This window comes from Equus quagga, chromosome 14 (genome assembly GCF_021613505.1).
Source record: "Equus quagga isolate Etosha38 chromosome 14, UCLA_HA_Equagga_1.0, whole genome shotgun sequence".
Lineage (NCBI taxonomy): Eukaryota > Metazoa > Chordata > Mammalia > Perissodactyla > Equidae > Equus > Equus quagga.
In genome coordinates this window covers 13,465,139-13,488,586 of record NC_060280.1, presented here as the reverse complement: position 1 = coordinate 13,488,586, position 23,448 = coordinate 13,465,139, and the positions used below count along the sequence as shown (strand labels likewise).

At 35.2% G+C, this 23,448-nt stretch overlaps 1 protein-coding gene across 28 annotated transcripts in view; it reads right to left on the bottom strand.

Annotated features, from left to right (window-relative positions):
• SOX6 (SRY-box transcription factor 6) overlaps window positions 1–23,448 on the bottom strand; it is a 572,550-nt gene that overhangs the window by 313,979 nt on the left and 235,123 nt on the right. For all 28 annotated transcript variants that reach the window (XM_046637752.1, XM_046637768.1, XM_046637749.1 and 25 more), the window contains one exon: window positions 5,521–5,728. In XM_046637752.1, coding sequence (XP_046493708.1) covers window positions 5,521–5,728 — 208 coding nt within the window. The remainder of the gene's footprint in view (window positions 1–5,520; window positions 5,729–23,448) is intronic.

The window sequence follows — 23,448 nt, the reverse complement described above, 5'->3', positions numbered from 1 at the left end:
CTATTTATTTTTGCCTTAGTTGCTTTTGCTTTCGGTATCAGCTTCAAAAAATCATTGCCAAGACCTATGCCAAGGAGCTTACCACCTGTTTTCTTCTAGGAGTTTTATTGTTTCAGGTCTTACATTCAAGTCTTTAATCCATTTTGAGTTAATTTTTGTGTATAGTGTAAGATAGTGGTTAAGTTTCATTCTTTTGCTTGTGGCTGTCCAGTTTTCCTACAACCATTCATTGAAGAGACTATCCTTTCCCCATTGTATACTCCTGGCTCCTTTGTCACAAATTAATATATAATGGATGTGCGGGTTTATTTCTGGGCTTTCTATTCTGCTCCATTGACCTATGTATCTGTTTCTATGACAATATCAAACTGTTTTAATTACTATAGCTTTGTAATATAGTTTGAAATCAGGGAGTGTGATGCCTCCAGCTTTGTTCTTCTTTCTCAAGATTGCTTTGACTACTTGGGTTTTTTCATGGTTCCATACAAATTTTAGCATTATTTGCTCTATTTCCTTGAAAAATGCCATTGGAATTTTGATAAGGATAGCATTGAATCTGTAGATTTCTTTGAATAGTATAAACATTTTAACAATATTGATTCTTCCAGTCTATGAGCATGGACTATCTTTCCATTTATTTGTGTCTTCAATTTCTTTCATTAACGTCTCATAGTTTAACATCAGGTCTTACACCTCCTTGGTTAAATTTATTCCTAAGTATTTTATTCTTTTCCATGTAGTTGTAAGTGGGATTGTTTACTTTATTTCTCTTTCTGATAGTTTGTTATTAGTGTAAGAAATGCAACAGAATTTTGTATATTGATTTTGTATCATGCAACTTTACCGAATTTGTTTCTTATTTCTAATACTTTTTTAATGGAGTCTTTAGGGATTTCTACCTATAGTATGATGTCATCTGCAGACAGTCACAGTTTTAATTCTTCCTTTCCAATTTGGATGCCTTTTCTTTTTCTAGCTTAACTGCTCTGGCTAGGAATTCCAATACTATATTGTAACATAAGTGGCAACAGTAGGTATCCTTGTATTGTTTCTGATCTTAGAGGAAAGGCTTTCTGCTTTTCACCACTGAGTATATTAGCTGTGGCATTGTCATATATGGCCTTTACTATGTTGAGGCACATTCCCTCTATGCCCACTTTGTTGAAAATTTTTATCAAAAATGGATGTTGAATTTCCTCAAATGCTTTTTCTGCATCTATTGAAATGATCATATGATTTTTATCTTTCACTTTGTTAATGCGGTGTATCACATTGACTGATTTGCAGATGTTGAACCATCGTTGCATCCCTGGAATGAATTCTACTTGATTATGGTGTACGATCTTTTTAATGTATTGTTGAATTTGGCTTGCTGATATTTTGTTGAGGATTTTTGCATCTACTATGTTCATCAGAGATATTAACCTGTAATTTTCTTTTCTTGTGGTGTCTTTGTTTGGTTTTGGTATCAGGGTAATACTGGCCTCATAAAATGAGTTTGGAAGAGTTCCCTCCTCTTCTATTTTGTGGAAGAGTTTGAGGATAGGCATTAATTTTTCTTTGAATGCTTGGTAGAACTTACCAGTGAAGCCATCTGGTCCTGGACTTTCGTTTGTCCAGGTTTTTGGTTACTAATTCAATATCCTTACTAGCAATTGCTCTGTTCAGATTTTCTACTTCATCATGATTCAGTCTTGGTAGGTCGTATGTTTCTAGGAATTTATCCATTCCTTCTAGATTGTCAAATTTGTTGGCATATAATTTTTCACAGTAATCTCATGATCCTGTGTATTTCTGTGGTATCAGTTGTAACATCTCTTGTTTTACTGATTTTATTTTAGTTCTTTTTTTCTTGTTGAGTCTAGTTAAAGGCTTGTTAATTTTTTTTTCTTTTCAAAGTACCAGCTCTTAGTTTCATTGATCTTCTCTATTCTCTTTTTAGCCTCTATTTCATTTATTTCTGCTCTAGTCTTTGTTATTTCCTTCCTTCTACTAACTTTGGGCTTTGTTTGTTCTTCTTTTCCTAGTTCCTGAGGTATAAAATTAGGTTGCTTATTTTGAGACCAAAATATCTTTTATGCTTATTACTACTTCAAAATTATGATCTTTTTAGTTCCTCCATTAGATCTTATTGTTTAATGCATTAGTAAAGTAGCACTTTCTACCATATCACAAAATTTAAGGATTAGTTAATATTCTAATATAATTCATTTTCTCTGTAATTCCATGAATTTCACTTTATGCATTTAAAATAAGAAAGCTACCCTATAAACTAAAAAAAAAAATTAAAAATAAGAAAAGACCTGCAGACTTCACCAGACTACCAAAGGGATTCATGGCAAAAAAAAAAAAAGAAAGGTAAGCAGGTAGGAATCCCTCAGTTGTAATATAGCGCCTTGCAAAATAAGAAGAAAAACTTGTAGAAAAATAATCACAGTACTATGTAGTTCTTGATTGGGGCTATTAAAAAGTATATACCATGAACCATAGAATATTGTATAAGCATATTGTTCATAAAAATTCACAGAGCCTTGGCATTGGAAAAAGACCAATTATCAGTCCTCTAAAATAGCCTTATTAAAATGGCAATTAAGATTACTGCATACCTCCAAGGACAATTTGTTATCTTCCAAAGAAGATTATTCCATATATGGACAGTTACAATTGCCAGATAGTTGTTGTTGTTATAAATAATAATCTAGTTCCTTGTAACTTCTTGTCACTGATCTGTAGTCTACCCCCAGGGAGCTAGATATAATAAATCCTGTTCCTCCTCCATATGACTTTAATCTTTGAAGACAACCATCATGTCATCCTTGATCTTCATTTCTCTGGGGTTAATATTGCTAATTCCTTCAACCATTCCTCTTATTATATAATTTTGTGCCTGGTACCATCTCGATTGTTTTCCTCTGAGAATATCCCAATGCTTTTGAGTCTCTCTTAAAGTGTGGTAATTCGCAACTCAACACAATACCTCGGATGCATTCTACTGAGGAGGGAGTTCAATGGGACTACCTCCTCTTGAATGCTACATACTGTAATTCTAGTAATGCTGACTGAGATAGTATTGGCAGTGTTTTGGCAATATTCATGCTGACCTCACTGCACTTTCTGTCACCTAAAACTCATCAGCTTTTTTCATTCATGTGTCTGCTCTTTGAATTTCCTTCAGTAATTTCTTGTGCAGCTAGGAGTTGTGGTCATAACCTCCGGACTGACAATAGTATCTATTAAATTTTACCTTGATGGGTTAGTTTTAAGCTCATATTTTCAGTGTCAAAACCTTTGGAGTTTTGTTTCTTTTATACATTATATTCGCTGTTTCTCTCAGATTTGTGGAACCTGTAAGTTTGATTAGCATGCTTTTCATTACTTCATATTTGTACTTAATATATTATGTACATTAATATACACTAAAAATGCCTGGATTTCTGATGTCTAAAATATTGCGCTGTAGAAAATAAGCAAAGTTCTGTAAAGTACCTAAAAAACGTTCTTCAGTAGTGGGAATATAGTGATACAGGATGCTTAAATGAGAACTCTCATCTTTCAAGTGTCTTTCTTATATCATATCTATAAAATAACGTAATGAAGAGGAAGAATAGAAAACTAACCATTACTTGCAAAGGAAAAATGATTTTAAATTCCCTAGCAGTCCAGGCCAAAAAAAAAATCAGAAAGCAATTTGTTTATTCATATATTAAAGAGCCCTGTAAAGTATTTTGAAAACCACTTTCTTATGGAACTAAAACCATCTTTTTGGTGAATCACAATTAAAAGCAATCTAGCAATCTCACTTATTCAGAGATTATTGATCTGGCAGCCTCAGTTATTCTAGAACATAGCCAAGAATGAGCAAAATAAAGTCTCTGAACAGCCAGAAGAGTTAGCATGAAGTCCATGCACTAAAGATCACATATATTACCCAAAATCTCTCAGCAACTCACCCAGACATATTTATTCATATTTTAAATATAGTCCAGAATGTCATGATCATCTAATTTCATAATTTATAGGTGAATGGAAGGAACAAATTAGAAATTATTCACAATTAAGCAAGATAACAGCCTGCAACATGATATTGGAGGAAAAATCAACACACACACACACACGCATGCAGATGCCAAAAAAGTTATCTATAGCAAGCAGACACAAGAACTCTAAAGTTTTGTGATTGCAGAGAAATAACCACACAGCCAAACAGTCCTAATTATCCCAATGATCTCTGGGGACATCATTACATTAAAGCATGGTAAAATAATTGACATTTATAATATGATAATCATCACAATATCTCAAATTTAGGTAGTTTACAGTTCATAAGAGACTTTTATATTCATTATTACAGTTAATTCTCAAAATGTTTGAGTTACCAAGTTAGGTATTAGTACCACAGAAAATTTTGACTTTTGGGGCTCAGGGAGATTGAAGAACTTACCCAGGGTCACATAATTGTTAGATGGGCACTAGAGTTCATAAGTCTACTCCATCATGACTCTGAGTCATAAAAAAATATTTACATCTTGTGCCATACAATCTGGTCAGTAAGTTAGGGAAGCATGTAATACATTTTAGAAACTTCCACAAAAATTGCTGATGTGGTGGACACATCCACAAAAATTGACCTGAAACTTCCACAAAAAATAATTTGAAACTTTTAAATTTTTGAGTCCTTACAGGAATAAAACTAAGCTACATGAAAAAATTCCCTTATATATAATCCCAATTTCCCTACAGTGCCACGGAGGTCTAGATTTGACTTAAAATCTTAGTAATAAATTCAGGACCACTAATTACCATACATTTTAAAGTCTAAAATCTATACACTAAAAAATGAAAGAAGTACATAGTATAGCAATAACTTAGACCTGATTTATTTAACTTAAAAATATTATTAGACAGTCTTCTTTCCTCTCTTTTTTAGGACCTAGGTGAACCTAAGTGGACTCCTGTGGAGAGAGTAGAGAAGGTGGATGTGTGATGTTGCAGTAGGTGTCCTGTGTCAAAGCACTTCCCCTTTGAACATTTAGCTTTAACAACACTAGAAACCTGCAACTCTCAATTCTACAACATTTGGAGGTAAAATAATATTTATAAATTTATAATATTTATAAAAATGAGGAAAAATAAACTAGTTGGGTTTTTTTTTTGCTTTTTAAACAATTGATATTTTCATAATAAAACATTATATATCAAAAAGAAGTAAGAGAGAAAAATGAAAAAGTCGCAGCTAGGAAAATTCCCATACTACCGTTTTCCAGGGCAAAACTTACAGTCAGTTTAAAACCTTGATTTGTTATTATAAGAACCAAATAAATTCACAAAGTTTTAGAAAAATGGAGCTATCTGCTTAACACTCCTAATGGATCACAATCTACCATCACCATGGAAACCTCTGAATAACTTTTTCCTAGCTAGTGCCAATTTTGCACTTCTCTGGCCCTTGAAATCCCACTCATTTTTTTTTAAGACCTGGAATCTTTAAGAATAAAGCCCAACAGCTAAATCCACACATACCCTCTTGTTCAGTCCGAGTCATTTCCTCAAGCTTCTTCTGTTTCAGTGTGTCCACCACATCGGCAAGGCTCCCTTTGCGGCGTTCCGGGGTTCCAAAAGTAACACTGGTCATTATCTCGCGGTCCCGACTCCCATCGTCAGGCTTATGTGGTGAGGTAGAAGTATTTCGGAAGGAATATAGGGAACATAACTTATTATTCTCTGACTCCTAGAAAAACGAAATAAAATAAAACCATTAGAATATTTGTTTCTTTGCATTCTGTAGAGAAAAATGCCAAACTCAGAATCATAGTATGTGATATTTAGATAGACAAAATACATTAACTATATCTGCTTAAAAAATACTAAACATTAAAGAAGCAATTATCAAAGGAACTAACCTGAAATTGCAGATTCAGACTGTTTGTTTTTTTCAATTACAAAAGAGTCTAAATGGATCAAAAACTTAATTTTAAAAGTGACCAACTTCTCACTTATTTATAGACTTCATTTAAAACAATTCAGATTCAATTATTAATTATTAGGATTGATAAAGTTTTTCTTTTCATTTGAACTTTTATTAGGAATGCTCTTCCCACAGCCTAAAAAATATGTATATCACAAAAACATTAATTTTGAATTTAGAACCAGTAGCAAATTTAACTTCAATATCCAATGATAATTATTCACTAGAAAAATATATAAAATACCCAAATCAGTGCCCAAAAGTTAGCCAATCTGAATATTTTTGTGTGCTGGGGCTTGGGGAGAATCATTTTTTCTAGCTATACATTTGGTTAAAGTTATAAAAACTTCTTTCTACTCCTTACCCTTACCACTGACACTTCAGCACACAGTCACATGCATTTTTCATGTGGCATTTTAAAACGGCTTTTTTTTATGTTTCCTTTTTTTTTTAATAAAAAAGGACAAGTTCATTATAGAAACATTTGCACAAGAATTACTTCACAGTACAGATAAGTCATCTAACTGGTAAGAGGGTTAGATCCATGTGCAAGGAAGAAAAGTAAATCTTAGATTGAAAATACTAAACACCAAAAGTTTATAGAAAGAAAATGTTTTTATATCTTTTTAAATCAGATCTGAGTTTCAGAAGCAACTATTATTTGGCCATAACCCATCAGTAGTCTTATATTCACCTTATCTGTCTGTGCATGGGTATTCTCTCTCCCAATAAAAAATGTGTGGAGTAAATAAAACATCTGGCCCTTGTGATTCTCATCAGAAGCTTAAAAATCTTAATTGTTCCCTATGTCTCTCTCCTCCTCCCAAAGAACCCCAGCAAGCTTCAAGAACTAGAATAAGCAGCATCAGGAAGTTAGAGAGTTAATAAACAGTGGGAAAGGGGAAGAAAAGCAAAATGGAGAAGTTTCCACATACATTAAACAAGATAACAATTGTACTCGATAAATGCTAGGTATTTAGGTATTATTGTCATTGTGTATAAGGTAGGAATACAACTTATTTTCAGGGTTATTGGGAGCATATAAGGAGAGAACATTTATAAAGCAACTAGGCACAGTGCTTATCTCATAAGAGGTGGTGTTTAATAAATGCTAGGTGCCATTATTCCGATGGAAGGAGCAGATCTAGGAATAGAGCTAAGGAGATTTTACCCCTCTGGACCTAAGGAATTGTTCAGTAAAAGGTGCTATGGACCTTGAACTATATTGAATATTATGAAGTCTGTGAATATACTATAAAACCATTGAATTGTATACATTAAATGAGTAAATTGTGTGGTATGTGTATTACATCTCAATAAACCTGTTAAAAAATATTGTGAGCTAAATCTTAATCTTTTCTGCATTCCCATTGCTAGCACAATGCCTAGAACAGAGCAGATGCTCATTACATTTTTGTTGAAATAAACTGAAAAGGATAAAATAAATGGAGCAGGGCAGGAAAGAGAGCTCCTTTTTACCTCGCCCCTAGATCTTTTTCTTCCCCAGGAAAGAGGCTGTATTTCATTTAATGTTTGCAAAAACTCTGTGGAGTAAGGCACAGGAACCCTTTCTCTTAGATAACCAGTCATGGTTAGCATATGGCTCCTTGGACGTCCCGTTCATTCTCCACTTTGTGCAAACAAAAACTCAGAGATATGTTTTGCCAAAGCCATTTTGATCTCTTAATAGTGTCCCTATCAGAAATCTGACCTAGGCCTTTTTAAATCAATAATCACCATTTGATCAATCATGTGTCAGTCACTCTCATTTCAAATGCAAACTAGTTTCATATCACACCCTATAAATCAAAAACAAAAACAAACTCTGACTCAACCTAAGGGCCTAAAGACAAAGTCAAAACAACAGTTATGTAAGAAGTAGTTACCTACAAATGACTCACCATTGACCATAATAAAGAGGATTTTCCCACCATTCCCAAACTGAAATTGAAAGATGCTAGCAGTGGCTCTATAGCCTGAGTAACAACTTTAGGTTTTCCTTAGAGCACTTAGACTCCACAGGGTACCATTTTTTCTCAGGACTAATTTCAGTCTCATTCACTCACGTCTCTTACTTGTTAGATAGACTATGTTCCTTGTTTTTTACTCATGGGAATGTGGTCACTGCCATCCTGTACCACAGACAATAACCATGGGTTCCCACACTGATAACCCACACTGTCCTCAGCCCAATAATCTGTGCAACGTGGCTCAACACTACCGAGTAATGAGAGCAAGAAACTGAAAAGTCATCATCTCTCCAAGAAAGTCACAGGAACTACTTGCAATATGTGACCAAGGCATCAACCTAGGCAGTGGATGAAATGATAAGTGGCTTAAGTTGTAGAAGTCATCTTTTACCATCCTTAGGAACAATGGAAAGGGGTAAAATATACCATTTCCGGCCCTCACATTTTAACTTTCTAAAACTTAAGAAATATTGACCTATCATGAATGGAGGCCTATAGGCAATTCATCTGAGTAAACGGGCACATAAATCCAAAAACTTACAATGAAGAGATTATTGTTGGACAGAAGGTAATAATGCCAAATTAGAAAAAGAAATTTGACAAAGAATCTCTAGTTTTTTTCCTAGAGGGCTAGGTAATTTTTAAGTAAGTTTTCTTAAGAGAAAAAAACTCAACTTATTCTGTAATTTCCTAAAAACAAAACAGGTCCTATGAAATACCAATTGAGGTAAAATGCTCAATGATAGTATCTGTCTAGTCTTGATGCACACCACTGCAGCACAGCTGTGGAAAGATTTGAGACACTATTTCCCTAAAGCAGTGGTTCTCAAACTTCAATGTGTAGAACTCCCTGGCAAGTATGTTAAAATTCAGATCCCTCAACTCTTCTCATATCCTGAAGAGTGGGGCCTAAGAATATGAATTTTGATGAACATCCCAAGTGATTCTGATGCACAGGTCCTTTCATTCTTATGAATCCCACTTTAAGAAACACTAATCTCTAAGAAGGCAATGAAATAAATGTGCTTTGCCTTAATGTTAAAATGTGCATATAATTGTGAACAATTTTTTAAAGCCTGGTTAGTTGTGATTTTAAAAAATAACATAAAGGAGATTACTTCTCTTCTTTTGATCTTTCTTGTGAAAACAACCACTGCATAAGGTGACTGAACACATGAACATCACAAAAAGCAGAGCATATGGGGCACTGAGTAAGCATTAGTTCATTCAAAGGAAATTTACTATAAATTGTTTTCTCTTAATCCCTAACCTCAGTGGCCCCACCAAACATAACAGTGAAGAAAATTTTCAAAATATTATTTAAAAGAATCCCAGTCCCAATACAAGGACTAAAGCAATGTTGATTCAGATTATCTAAAGAGCATTTCACTGGAAATCAAATAAACAGTACAAAAACTTTGGGTAGATGACTGAAAAAGCACACAGTAGTACCAAAAAAATAGCCATTAGGCAAAGTTTCTAGAAGAGACAAGCAATTTTCCCATTGAGAATATTTAATTATGATGTTTCTATGTCTGATGGAATCAGAATCTGAAGGGATAGAAAAGTAAATATTAAAAACAAAAAATATGTATATATGGTGACATGTTAACTAGACTTATTGTGGTGATCATTCTGCAATATATACAAATATCAAATCATTATGTTGCACACCTGAAACTAATATAATGTTGTATGTATGTCAACCAGATCTCAATTAAAAGAAAAAAACATATGTGAGGCGACAGATGTTAACTAAACTTATTGTGGTAATCATTTGCAATATATCCATATGGCAAATCATTATGTTGTACACCTTAAACTAATAAAATATGTTAATCATATCTCAGTAAAATTGGAGAAAAACATATTAAAATAAATACTGCTCAAATTTTTCTTAAGTTGTTATTCACAACTGATTGCTCAGCAGTGGCATTAAAAGGATGTTAAACTTAAATAGTCTTCTCATGGTGCTGTGAATATATCAAACATATTCAAATTTTTGAGCCTTTGTGCATCTTGTTCTTTTCCCCTAGAATGTACTACATTCTCTTTGACTGTGAACTCAGCCCACTCTTGCAAACTCAGATCAAACTGCATTTCATTCTTGAAGTTCTCCCTGACTACACTGGGCCTCACTCTCCTCCTACCCTCCCGAACTACACATCGAAGAACTTCCTCAGAACCACACCACTTAGCATTTACTAATATACTAGAATAAATTATTCATTACCATTTTGCACGTATTACTTATATTTGCAACTAAATTTTAACTCTTGAAGGATTGGGGCCATGTCTCATGCTTTTTCTAAATGCCACCAGAGCATCAAACAAAATATTGGCTAATGAACTTGAAACAATTACTCACCAAACATGTCAAAAATAATCCAAAATTAAGGCTAAGGGTAAAGATTTGCCATAACAATGACAGGATTGCTTATTTTAAGCAAAATATTGAGAACTGAGGCATTAAAAAATAAGGGATTTATTCAATAAAAGATGATATACCTACACAATGCAATAACACACAGCCATTAAAAACAATATTATATATGCTAAATATAGTGTTGTTGATAGTGATGAATAATTAGAGGCAACTTGCATATCCAACTGTAGTAATTATTTGAGGGCATTATGGTTTTATCCATATGGCGGAATAATCTGAAATTATTGAAAATCACATTTTTGTAGAAAATTTAGTGACTTGTGGGAATATTCATAATGTGTTGTTAGTGAAAAGTATTTTAATGAGAAATAGCCATATGCATTTTTCTAAGAAAAAATAATGTACAGAAGAAAAGGCATCAAAATATCCAATAAAATGTTAATGGGCTTCTAAGTGCTAGGATAGGTAGTTTGCATTTTCTTTTTGAAGTTCTCTATATTTTGCAAATTTTCTATCATAAATAATACTTTTAATCATAAAATAAATACGATTTTCAAATGAATACCCAAAAAATGCTGTAGAAATGATTTATTTACAAGGAAAGAGGTATTAAATGGAAAAGAGGACATATTGTCATATTTGGTATATAATCTCAATCTTTTTATATGTGTGCATAAGGGTAAAAATGGCCACCAAAAAAAAAAAAACTGAGAAGATATACACCAAAATATTTGTAGTGATTTCTAAAGAGTGACGAGATTGTTGGTCATTTTTATTTTCCTTTTTGCTTATATGTGTTTTCTAATTTATAACTGATGGACATATTGCTTATGTAAAAACAAAAAAAAATTTTTTAAAGATGCTTGAAGGAAACAAAATGAATTTAAGAGAATAGAGTTTGGCCTTCTCAAAGATGTTTAGAGAGTTAGTATATCATAGTCTCCCTGTATTGAACCCAGAAAAAGTGACCAAGCTTTCTTTCCTTGGCATTTCTGCAGTTGAGGGCTCTCAAATAATATTTTCTAATAAATCTAATTACTTAAAAGAGAAGCTTTGTATCAGCTAAGATCTAGATCCTTATAATTATCACGCATTGTTTCCTGTTTGCCCTCAAAAGACACACAAAATCAATCTATTTCCTCTTCTGTGTTAGAGTTGTTCAAATTTCTTAAGGGAGGCATTAAATCAATAGTTCTTTTCTAGGTGAAACCTCCAGTTTCTACACCCATTTCTCATTTTACATGTTTTCTAGACCCTTCATCATTCTCCTCTGATACACTCCAGTCTCTAGATATTGTTCCAAAAATGTGTTCCCAATAACTGAATACCAAGTTCTGCATCTTGTTTTTAGCAGGAAGAAAAGTAACACTCAAATGGTTATGTGGCTTCCGCCAAGTCACACAGGTAGAAGTGGCAGAGCTAAAATCTAAATGTGGCTTTTCTGACACCAAATCCAATGCTTCCTCCATTCCACAGGGCTATAATAAAATCACTCTCAACGGTAAAAGATGCCATAATTTTAATCATACCTACCTTCTAAATCTTTTCGTTGCCTTGCATTTCCAGAGGGGAAATTTACCTACTTTTCAAACAGGAATTTCACTTTGTTATTAACCCTAATCCAAGAGTTACCAAGAAGTACCTTATATTAACCATCTATTGTTGTATAAAAATTACCCCAAAACTTAGTGCTTAAAACAACAATAACTTAGGGCCAGCCCCCTGATGGAGTGGTCAAGTTCTCGCACTCCACTTCGGCGGCCCAGGGTTTCACCAGTTCAGAGACTGGGCATGGACATGGCACTGCTCATTAGGCCACGTTGAGGTGGCATCCCACATGCCACAACTGGAAGGACCCACAACTAAAATATATACAACTATGTACTTGGCAGATTTGGGGAGAAAAAGCAGAAAAAAAAGAAAGAAAGAAGATTGGCAACAGTTGTTAGCTCAGGTGCCAATCTTAAAAAAAAAAGACAAAAAACAATAATAACCATTTGTTATTTTTTATGGTTTCTGTGGGTCCCAAATTCGAGAACATCTGGGCGGGTTGGTGCTTCCTCAAGTTCTCTCATGAGGTTGCTGTTATCTCAGTGGCTAAGGTTGAAGTCATCTCAAAAGCTTCTTTATTCACAGATGTGAACACTTCAAGAGCTAAGGGCTGGAAGCTGGGGTTCCTTACACATCTTCCTCTATCTCCAGATGTTCTCTCTGTATGGTCTTTTCTCTCCAGCTTGTTGGCTTCAGGCTAGCTGGACTTCTTACATAGTTGTTTAGGCCTCCAAGGGAGCATGTCCCCAGAAAGAGCCAGATGAAAGCAGCTATATTGCTGTTTCTAACCTAGCCTGGGAAGTCATGCCGTGTAACTGTCAATGCATTCTATTCAATAATGAGTCACCAAGGCTTGCCTGTAGTCAAAGGGATGGGAGTTAGACTCTGCCTTTCTATAGATGGAGTTATAATTAGATCCTCAAAGAGTTGCTGTGAGAAGTACATAATGTATAAAGCACTTAGGACAGTGCCTATCACATAAGTACTCAATAAACGATAACTACTCATTATTAAATTCCAACATCCTTTGTCCAATTGTCCTTTGTTTCAATTTTCAATTCTAAAAACATGGTCATGATAACCACTGGCACTATTTTTAGGTTTTTACATGTACTAGTTTGTCTAAGTGAAATAATAAATACTAAACTGCCTTACTCTCTTCAATATCAGTGCTCCAAAATCATCTTATTTATGAATTCATCCCAAAGTAATTCTCCCAAGATCTGGCCCCTCACAAAGCTCCAGTAACCTTAGCATTTGTAATTAGCTTTTTCTGGGATACTACCAATTCCCACTGAACCTAGCTGCATACTGATTATCTCCATTCTGTCCAGGAGCAGTTACAGTATACTGCTTCTAGACCAGGAATGTGAATGGGCAGCCACACTGCAAGCAGAGGAGAGCACTGGGCTGAGGTTGAAAAAGTCAGATAAGATGTCAGGAATTGAGAAAGTCAGGGACCATATATCAGGAATGGAACCTTGCCCTACACAATGGAGTTGAAACCCACATACAGGTGGAAGTCATTGCAGTTGGGAGAAACGACTGGGAAATAGCCTCTTCAAGCAGCTGCATGAATCTACTTTCGCGCCCGCTGCCCAATCTAATTGTAGGGACAGAATATTATCTTTTCTGACCCATTTTCTCCACCCATTAGCAAGGCTGAATTAAATGTGCTCATTCTTATTGCATCCTATGTGGTCATTTTTGTTTTGCTCTGTTTTCCATTTTAGTTACACTGCCTCTCCAATTACAGCCTTATCCACACTCTAGTCTGCCCTCCCTATAGATAAAATTTATTGAGATACCCAATCATAGAGTTGTCCCTGATTTCTGACAGCCCCCAATCTAAAGCAAACCTGTTTCCTTAGACCCTACCCAGAATCACTTAAACAAAGCCCAAATCCTAAAAATCTTCTCTGCCAGGACAGATGGCTCCACTTCCCTTGGTATGCACTGCATTTATATATTTTGTTTCAATTATGTGTTCAAGTTATATTACATAAATTACATATATACATGTATATTAAATATATTATTTTATACATATACTACATATGTAGTTTTTCTAATTCACAACTGTTTAAAAAAATTTTTTTAATTGCAGTAACATTGGATTATAACATCATATAGCTTTCAGATGTACATCATAACATATTTCAAATTCTGTGTAGATTACATCATGTTCACCATCCAAAAACTAATTATAGTCCATCCCCTCACATGTGAGCCTAATCACCCCTTTTGCCTGTCCCCCCTTCCCCTATGGTAACCACCAATCCAATCTCCAAAGCTATGTGTTTGTTTGTCGTTGTTTTTATCTTCTACTTATGAGTGAGATCATATGGTATTTGACTTTCTCCCTCTGACTTATTTCACTCAGCATAATACCCTCAAGGTCCATCCATGTTGTCACAAGTGGCTGGATTTTGTCATTTCTTATGGCTGAGTAGTACTCCATCATGTACAAATACCACATCTTCTTTAACCATTCGTCCCTTGATGGGCACCTAGGTTGCTTCCAAGTCTTGGCTATTGAGAATAATGCTGCAATGAACATAGGGGTGCATGTATCTTTATGCCTTTGCGTTTTCAAGTTCTTTGGATAAATACTCAGAAGTGGGATAGCTGGATCATATGGTAGATCTATTCTTAATTTTCTGAGGATACTCCATACTGCTTTCCATAGTGGCTGCACCAGTTTGCATTCCCACCAGCAGTGTACAAGGGCTCCCTTCTCTCCACATCCTCTCTAACATTTGTTGTTTCTTGTCTTGTTAATTATAGCCATTCTGACCGGAGTGAGGTGATACCTCATTGTAGTTTTGATTTGCATTTCCCTGATAGCTAATGATGTTGAGCATCTTTTCATATGCCTGTTGGTCATCCGTATAACTTTTTTATTTTTTAATGAACCGGGATCTACCTGCTGTCTGTGCTGTATAAGAAGCATTCTACTATTGTGTTATTGGATGACTGACAGAAAAGGCTTTACCTTACCTAGGTTCCAATAACTTCTCTGCTAACAAAGGAAATCTAACCTTTTTAATATGCTGAAAACTAAATTGCTAACATTTATAGGTTCTTTCTCAGAGGAAAAAGTATGTTTTCCTCTAATGTGACATATTTTAAAGAAAAGCATTGGCTTAAAGAAGCTTACATAAACGAAAATACTGAATTTGGTTCCAATTGCCAAGTTTATTCCAGACAAAAATAACTTCACTCTAATAGTGAAACAAAGTATATTCTTGTTCTCTTTTATTAAAACTAATAGTTTGTAGACTATGTTAAGTTTACATAGCATTCTCAAAGTTGGAATAACATCATGCCACTTTACACTATTACTATACTGTTCAATAACAATACATTTATTCATGATGCGTCAGAACATAGATTTGTTACCAATATTTGCTAAAGTGTCATGACTCCTAAAGTCTAAGAAGAAAAAGTTATTGTTTTTAAAATGTTATTTTGAGTCAAAGAAAAAAAATTACAAGTTTCTAAAATGGCTTTATCACCATAATATTTAAGAAATGGAAATAAATATAGTGATAGAGTATATATAGAAAAAATATTAAAGTCCCCAAACTTGTCAAGACAAGCACATAGAAAAGCCTTGCATCATCTATACAGTATCAGCCTCATATAGAATCAAAAGCTCAAGATTTAAAGTTCCTTAAAAATCCAATTGCTCACTCCATCTAGTATTTGAATCCCCTGTGCAAGAAAAGGTGGTATAATAGTTAACAAAGTACAGGTTCTCTGGCCAGATTTTGTAGTTAAATCCCAGATTTTCCAACTAACTCCCATATAACCCCAGACAGTTAACCACTCTGTGCCTTAATTTTCTCATCTATGAAACAGGAGTGATAATAACAGTAGTACAGAACCTACCTCATAGGATTGCTATGGAAATTAATGAATTAATAAAAATAAAACACTGAGAACAGTACTTGTTTCTTAGTACTTAGTAAGTGCTCATTACATGGTGGCAGTGGCAGTGATGGTGGCTGTTATAGTATCCCCAACAAGTAACTTTTTAGCCTCTCCTTAAACATCTCCACTAACAGAAGATTTAGCACCTCTCAAAGCAGTCCATTCCATCTTTGGAGGGTTCTCAAACATTCTTACTTATAGGAATATAAATACCACTCTTTCAACTTATGGTTCCATCCCCCGGAAACATTCACAACAGCAGCACTTTCAGTATATATACACAGCTATTATAGTAGTCTTGATCTTCTCTTTTTCTAGGCAAAACATCCCTCTTTCCTTCATTTCTTCCCCATAAGACATAGTTCAGCCATCTTGATCATTCTCCCCTATGTTCCAGTTTGTTTCTCTCCCCCTCTGAAACAGTGGTGCCCTGAACTGAATGTACTCAATACTCAATACTGTCTAAACAACAAGGAGTTAAGTCACACTACCACTGCCTTAAAGATATCACACTGCCATGGGACAGACAGCCTCATAGATGAAAATACTTATAACTTTTTCGTAATGTAACAGTAAAAAGAGCTTTAAGGCAGGCTGCCTGATAGCAAACTCCCCAACACATCGAGCAACATTCTATCAAGGTTCAGCTATTAGCTGATTCAATTGCCTACCAACTCCAGACAGTTACTTTCATCTGGCAATTCATTAGTATTTAACTACCATATGATATTCAACCTAAACAACACTACCAGGCTAGGTGGAGTGGTCTAAGACAAGAAAGTTAGAAGTAGCAAGAGACTTGGTGATTATAGTTCAAATCTTTCATTTTTGAGATGAGGAAGTTGAAATCAGGAGATATAACGTGACTTCCCAAAGGTCATACAGCAAAAATGAGTGGCAGAGATGAATACAGGCCTTCTATGAGGTAACACACTTTCCTCTAAATTATGTTTCCCCTTAATAACTCCAGGGAAAATATTTCCACTGAATCAAAATTTTTTGTATGTTTTTTGTGTTTTTGTGGGTTTTTTCAGACAATTTGAGGCATTGGGGATAAGGGGTGTGATTATGCAGAAGTTGGAGAAGTATAATTGAACGAGTTCTTACAGAGCAACTTTCTATGCATGGAGAGTCTGAACTGATTCCATAGAGCTTTTCTGAAGAGGTAACAACTTACTCTAGTGTCAAGTTTATTACCCTCATGTTCTCCTCCTTTGCAGCGGTTTTCTTTTCTTCCACATTTGAGAGACACCAGTGAACTTACGAAAGTAACTGTATTTTGGGGCTGGCCCAGTGGTGTAGTGGTTAAGTTCACGTGCTCTGCTTTGGCGACCCAGGGTTCACAGGTTCAGATCCCAGGGGCAGACCCAGCACCACTCGTCAAGCCATCCTGTGGCAGTATCCCACATAACACAGAGGAAGATTGGCACACATGTTAGGTTGGCAACAATCTTCCTCAAGCAAAAAGAGAAAGATTGGCAACAGATGTTAGCCCAGGGCCAATCTTCCTCACAAAAAAAAAAAGAGAAAAAACCTGTATTTTTTATATATAATCAGCAAAGCAGGTAGTATGCTTTAAACAAACTGAAGGCTATGATGAAGCTTAAATTCTATGTACATCACAGGGTCCAGATATCAGTCAGATCACCAGGAACCCATTTTGCACAAGTATCATCCAAATGAAGAGTAATAAAGAGTACTGTGAGATAGTGAAGACACTCCAGACATGAGAATTAAAAATCTGAAGCAAAGAAGGTGAAGTAAAAAACCTCCCTGCCCTCTACCAAAAACAGAGAAATAGCCTTAAAAGTGGGACAGTCAAGGTATCAGGGACCTGTTGTACGACACTAGCTCAGCGTGGGCAGGGAAGGCAGTGCCTGTCATATGACACAAGTAAATCCCTGAAATGCTGTTTAATCCAGCTTCTGGGAAACCTGTCCCTAATTCAAGACAGAAATGGGGACCATTGTGGCGGAGGAGGATCTACAATCATTCAAGGGTATTAGAGTAGCTTCAGGAAAAATAGAAAACAAGATATAAAACTCTTAGGAAAAAAGTAAGGTAGTTGGGATCCACTAGGAGAAGGAGTAGTAATCAGGCCCCAGGAAACAAATATCTATATGATAATTACCCACATCTTGGTTGTCTATTTAATAATGATGAGGCTGGGGTCACATACAAAAGAAATAGCTCAGAGTATGCTCTTCATACCTCACAAATCTTAACATTAAAAAGTACCAGAGCCCAATCGAGGTCCATCAGTTCCATATGTTCCTTACTAGAGATTCTGCTCTGTTGACAGTGAAGTTGTTTCCTGCCTAGTTTGCCCAGGGAAGAGCAAGTGGAGAGCAGATTGCTCTACACATCACACACACTGAGCACTCATGGACGCTCTCTGAATTCAACAATCTCCTCTCTTCACTGGGATCTTGCCCAGTAAGGTTCCCAATTTTGAGAATTTCACCACAAAAGCCTTCAAATTTCCTTCTAATATGTCAAATACATATAATGGCTTAACAAGAAACTCTTTATAGGAGCCGGCCCCATGGTCAAGTGGTTAAGTTCACACGTTCCTTTTCAGTGGCCCGGGGTTCACCAGCTGGGATCCTGGGTGCAGACCTGGCACCACTCATCAAGCCATGCTGCGGCAACATCTCACATAGAAGAACTAGAACAATTCACAATGAGGATATACAACTATGTACTTGGGCTTTGGGAAGCAAAAAAAAAAAAAAAAGGAAGATTGGCAACAGATGTTAGCTCATGGCCAATCTTCCTCACCAAAAAAGCAAAAAAAAAGAAGAAACTGTAATCTAGAAATTTTTAAATATCATCTCTCACTCTCTGCTTTAAGTTTTTACAGAGAGAACAAGTACCAAGAGACTAAAAATGATTCCTCAAAGCTATGTTACTTATAAAACAACTATCTATCCATCTGTCTATCTACCCATCCATCCTTCTTTCTATCTATCTATCAGTATTTACATTTCCAGGAAGAGGGAAACTAGGCACAAAAATGTCACCAATTTACCACAAAGCAGTAAGTAGAAGTCTAATTCCATTGTCAGGTGCCCCCAGTGTCTGGGAGCTGTGCATTGCTCTACCTGAAGGCAACACACACCCTTGGACTGATGTCTCAGGTACAATCATAGAGCCCATGCTGTCTGCTGGGGGGCAGGGATAGGTGTGTATTTTCATCTTTCTCTCTTAACTTCCAAATACCAAAAAACTCAGATTCAGATTCATTCCTTGCCCTACTGCGTCATTCCTCAAGAGTCCAAGAGAACAGTAGCCAAAAACAGAGCTGAACTCTAACCTTACTGTCAATTTCAGAAAGCAAAATAAATAAACTATAATCAACTTCACATATAAACATATCCATGTAAGAACAAAAAATGTGAGAGCATCTTTGGTAGAAGCATACCAGGTACAAAATAAATTAACACACGTGAGGCCAAATATTAACTCTAAATTCAAGAGTAAAATTTTTCTCAATTTGTTTATGAATTACATTAGCTTAATCCTGGCTAACCCAGTGCTTATGTAAAAAACTACTAATTTACCACTGGAACCAATCAAAATCTTAAATAACAGTAAATGACAAAAAATGTAATTCTTCATCTTTCTAGGTAAATGAATCTCTTCTATTATACTACCACAATCCATCTATGCTTGAATGAGGGCACATTTCTTCCCAGAAGTTTGATGAACTTGAGAATATTGTATTCTAGGTATTCTCTGTACACCAGCAGTGAAAACAAATCAGAATTAAATTATAATAAAAGCAAAAGTTTACAAAATAATTTCCAGTACTTTTATTAAATAAGGTTTTCCATTTTCTAGGCTGCTAATGAAATATAAAGAAGATAAATTAAAAGCATAAATATTCATTTCTAATTTTTACCTGACTGTAAAATTTTATTAGCAAAGGTTTGTAATTTATACTTTGAAATCAAGAACGTAGTTTACACAGAGATATATTATTGAACTCAATTTGCATCACCTAGAAAAATCATGTCTAGAGGTTATAGGAATGTAGTAATTCCAAAATAATATTTAAAAGGCTAATAGTATAAAAAATAAATGTCATCATATTGAAAGCTATATTAACAAAAGGAATAATAGCTTGAAGTTATTGTTCTTTAAAAAGGTTATATTTCTCTTGGAAAGCAAGGAAAACTTCTTATTGCAGAGGACAGAGAGTGGGATAATTTGCATATCAAGGTAATTAAGACACATTCATTAGATGTGTTCAAGAAAGATTAGATATGTTTGTGGAAGGAACAGAGTAGGGTCTTTCCTGCTTAATGCAGGTGGTTTGACTCAATAATCAAGGAGAACCCTTTCAATCTCATCTCCGAATGAATGATGGGAGTAGGATTCGTTACGTTAAAGTTGCCTTGGTGGAAAGCAACCCTTTCCAAATTAAAGTAAGAAGGTAGATCTGGAGGAGTGCAAATACAATCCCAGCTTCCTCCTCTCAAAGAAATATGCAGCATATCACAGGCATCACCATCTTATTCATACTCATCTAGAGGACTTTAAGATTTATCTCATTATAGTCATGAAAAGTTCAATTAGTCATGCAAATGACTGCATGCTATATAATACATACATTATTTTCTAAAATATGTTGCTTAGAAGCATTACCAAAATGTGCAGATTTCATTATGCCAGTTATACTTCACTATACTGGTGTACCCATATCATCACTAGGCAAGAAGGAATTCTGTACAAGCAAGTGTATGTTAACCAGAACCACCTATAAACTGAAACATACTTGTGGAGTTCTGCTTTAATTAGAAAATTATTGGTGTCCTGAGATCAGCTTCCATTGATTACTACTGGCCAATTTTGACAAGACACCTATTTAAAAAAAATTAAAAACTTCTCCTCCATTCAAATGTCATTTGAATCCATTAAGAAAACAAAAGCTGACTGGAATAGATGTGCTCAATCAGTCTATTCTGCTGGACTAGATAACACCAGATTTTCTATTAGTAATCAAGTCTTATTTTAAATAATTACCAAAAAGTTACTTTTCCTATGTGTCTGGAAATACTATAGAGCCCACGCTCTACTTTGGTCATGAAGGAATATGTGCACAGGGATAGTAGACAGAAAAGTCAAACCACAGCTCAGCCTGGCATCACTATAAGCTGTATGCTAGCAGCATATTGGTGAAAGAAATTAAATCAAAATATTTATGAGACATAAAGATATCACACAAAAATGAAGCAAATTAGGGGAATATTGCCTGAACCCCAGAAAAGATAATCCTATGAACACAGAGGAATGATGTAAATTGTAAGTGGATGTCAGTGATGGAGTTCATTAAAAGATTCATCTCACAGTGCTCTGCAAACCTCAGTCAATGGATCTTATACAGCCTAGAAGATTAAAATAAAAATAAACATGGCCTATCCCGTATCCTTAAAAACATCCTGCATACACAATTTTATTACACTGAAAAACAAAAGAAAAGATACTAGAATCTGCTTTTCCTTGAACTGTCAAAATACAAAAGCAATCGAAAAAGTCTTTGCACAGATGTAGCAAAGTACTAGATTTTTATATTTTGGCAGGTGTTCAATATGCAGCCCACATAATCACATGTTAATGACTGGAGTGTGTTAATCAGCCTGCATACCTGATTCCTTCTTGCCCAAGGGGGAAAAAAGCCAACTATTCCAGAGCATGTTAATATTTCTACTTTTGATAAAGATTTTGATAATACGCTAGGTAAGTAAGAAAACTTTTCCAAAAGGTGAATTTAGAAAGGTGCATTATATCATTAAGAATAATGACAAAATAATTGAAATTTCCATAAACATGGAGAAACTTCCAAGTAGCATTCCAGTAATCATTTTGCTTAATTTAAACAACTCAGATTTGGGGAAGTTTTTAAAAATATACACATTTTTTTAAAGCAGAAATGAAACAGTGCATGTAACCCGGGTGTGGAAATAGGGAGGTGATCAATGTGTTAATACTAGGCAACACTAGTTTTATTATAAGTAAATGGTTATATTATAAATAAATTATTCAATAAAACGTTTTTATTTTGGGGGTTCAAATTGTAAGTAAATTTCTGTCATTAAATCTCTGAGATTAGTTTAAAAAGATATAGCACTGTGTGCTAATATAGTTTCCAATTTATAAAAAATGGGAAATCTCCCACAGGACTTCCTGGAGAATGATGTTGCAAGACTCAGGGGCAAGGATGGACATTTTCACTTGTTACCAGAAGTCTAGGTTCGAACTTTACTTACATGGACTGTATTTTCAAAATTCTAAAATGAGAGTAGTAAATAAATTTCTCAGGTGGTCTAAACCTTGCTAGTTTATGGATTTTTTTTTCCAGTGCTTCATAGACCAATCAGGTACCAAAAAGGTGCATAAACCCTACTTTAGGCGTTAAGACTATAAACTAGTCAGGATCAGGTGAACTAGTGGGCTTCACTGTATTTTCTAAAATACAGTCTCAAGAAAAGCGAGGAAAGAAATTTCGTTTGGGTGCTGCCTACTATCTTAGATGACTAAATCTTACCCCAAATTGGCAACAATTCAAGTTTTTAAAATTTCTTAAGAGGTAACAAAATTAGAAATTTTCTAAAACTCTGTCACAACATAAAGCATGGCTGAGAAGGATTCAATTCTCACTCACAATTCCTGGACTAGGTTATCATGTAATGACAACAGCTCCATTCCCAGAAATGGTACAAAGGCCACACCAGAATTTTTATGACTCCAAGTGAACTACACAAAACACTCCAGAGTTGATTAGCAACTTCACTGGACTGACAGCAAGAAAGGCAGAGAGGAGAAATTGTTCGCAAGCAAGAAAGTATTGCTCCTGACAGTTATTTATTAAACATCTCAACACATCTATTACTATTTTCTTTCAGTTACAACAAAGGATATTATTGGAATCTTTTATTTATAGTGAAAAAACTATTTTAAACCTTTCCTAGAAGATAAAACTCATTCGGGGGAATTTAAGTAGGTCTCTAAAATTAGGAATTCTGATATTCTGAGGCTGAGGGTCCAGTATGGTTATTTCTACCTAATTAGAATAGTAGTTAAAAGACAGATACATATAACCCCATTTTGATTTAAAATATATATCAATGTAAGCACGCAAGGGCACACATGCACATGTGTGCAGACAATCCCACTTACAAACTTGTTTTCGCTTTTTGGATCTTGTAAAACATATTGTTGGTGTCCTGCGCACATCCCCATGGCATACCCCAGGAGTCACCTGCAAACAGTTCCCTCTTAGGCAAAAAGTTTCTGTCTCCAGCCTGGGACCACTCTCTGGCCAGGAGCAAGCCTACCCTATACCGGCTCCCAGTCTCAGCAACCTCATTTCCTTTTCATTCTTGACTAAATTTCTGCCCATGTGTACATTACTTAAAATATTCTCCTCACCCTCTGTGCATCTTGTCTTCTCTGGGAACTGCTCAACAAATAACCTCCCTAACTGTTCACTCTCCCACTGAGCATCACCTGCACTGCTGCAATGGTTCTCCTAGCGGGTGTCCTTGTTTCTGGTGTTATCTCCCACAGTCCATTCTCTACACAGCAGCCAATGTGATCTTTTAAAAACGTAAATCAAATCATGTTACTCTCTTGCT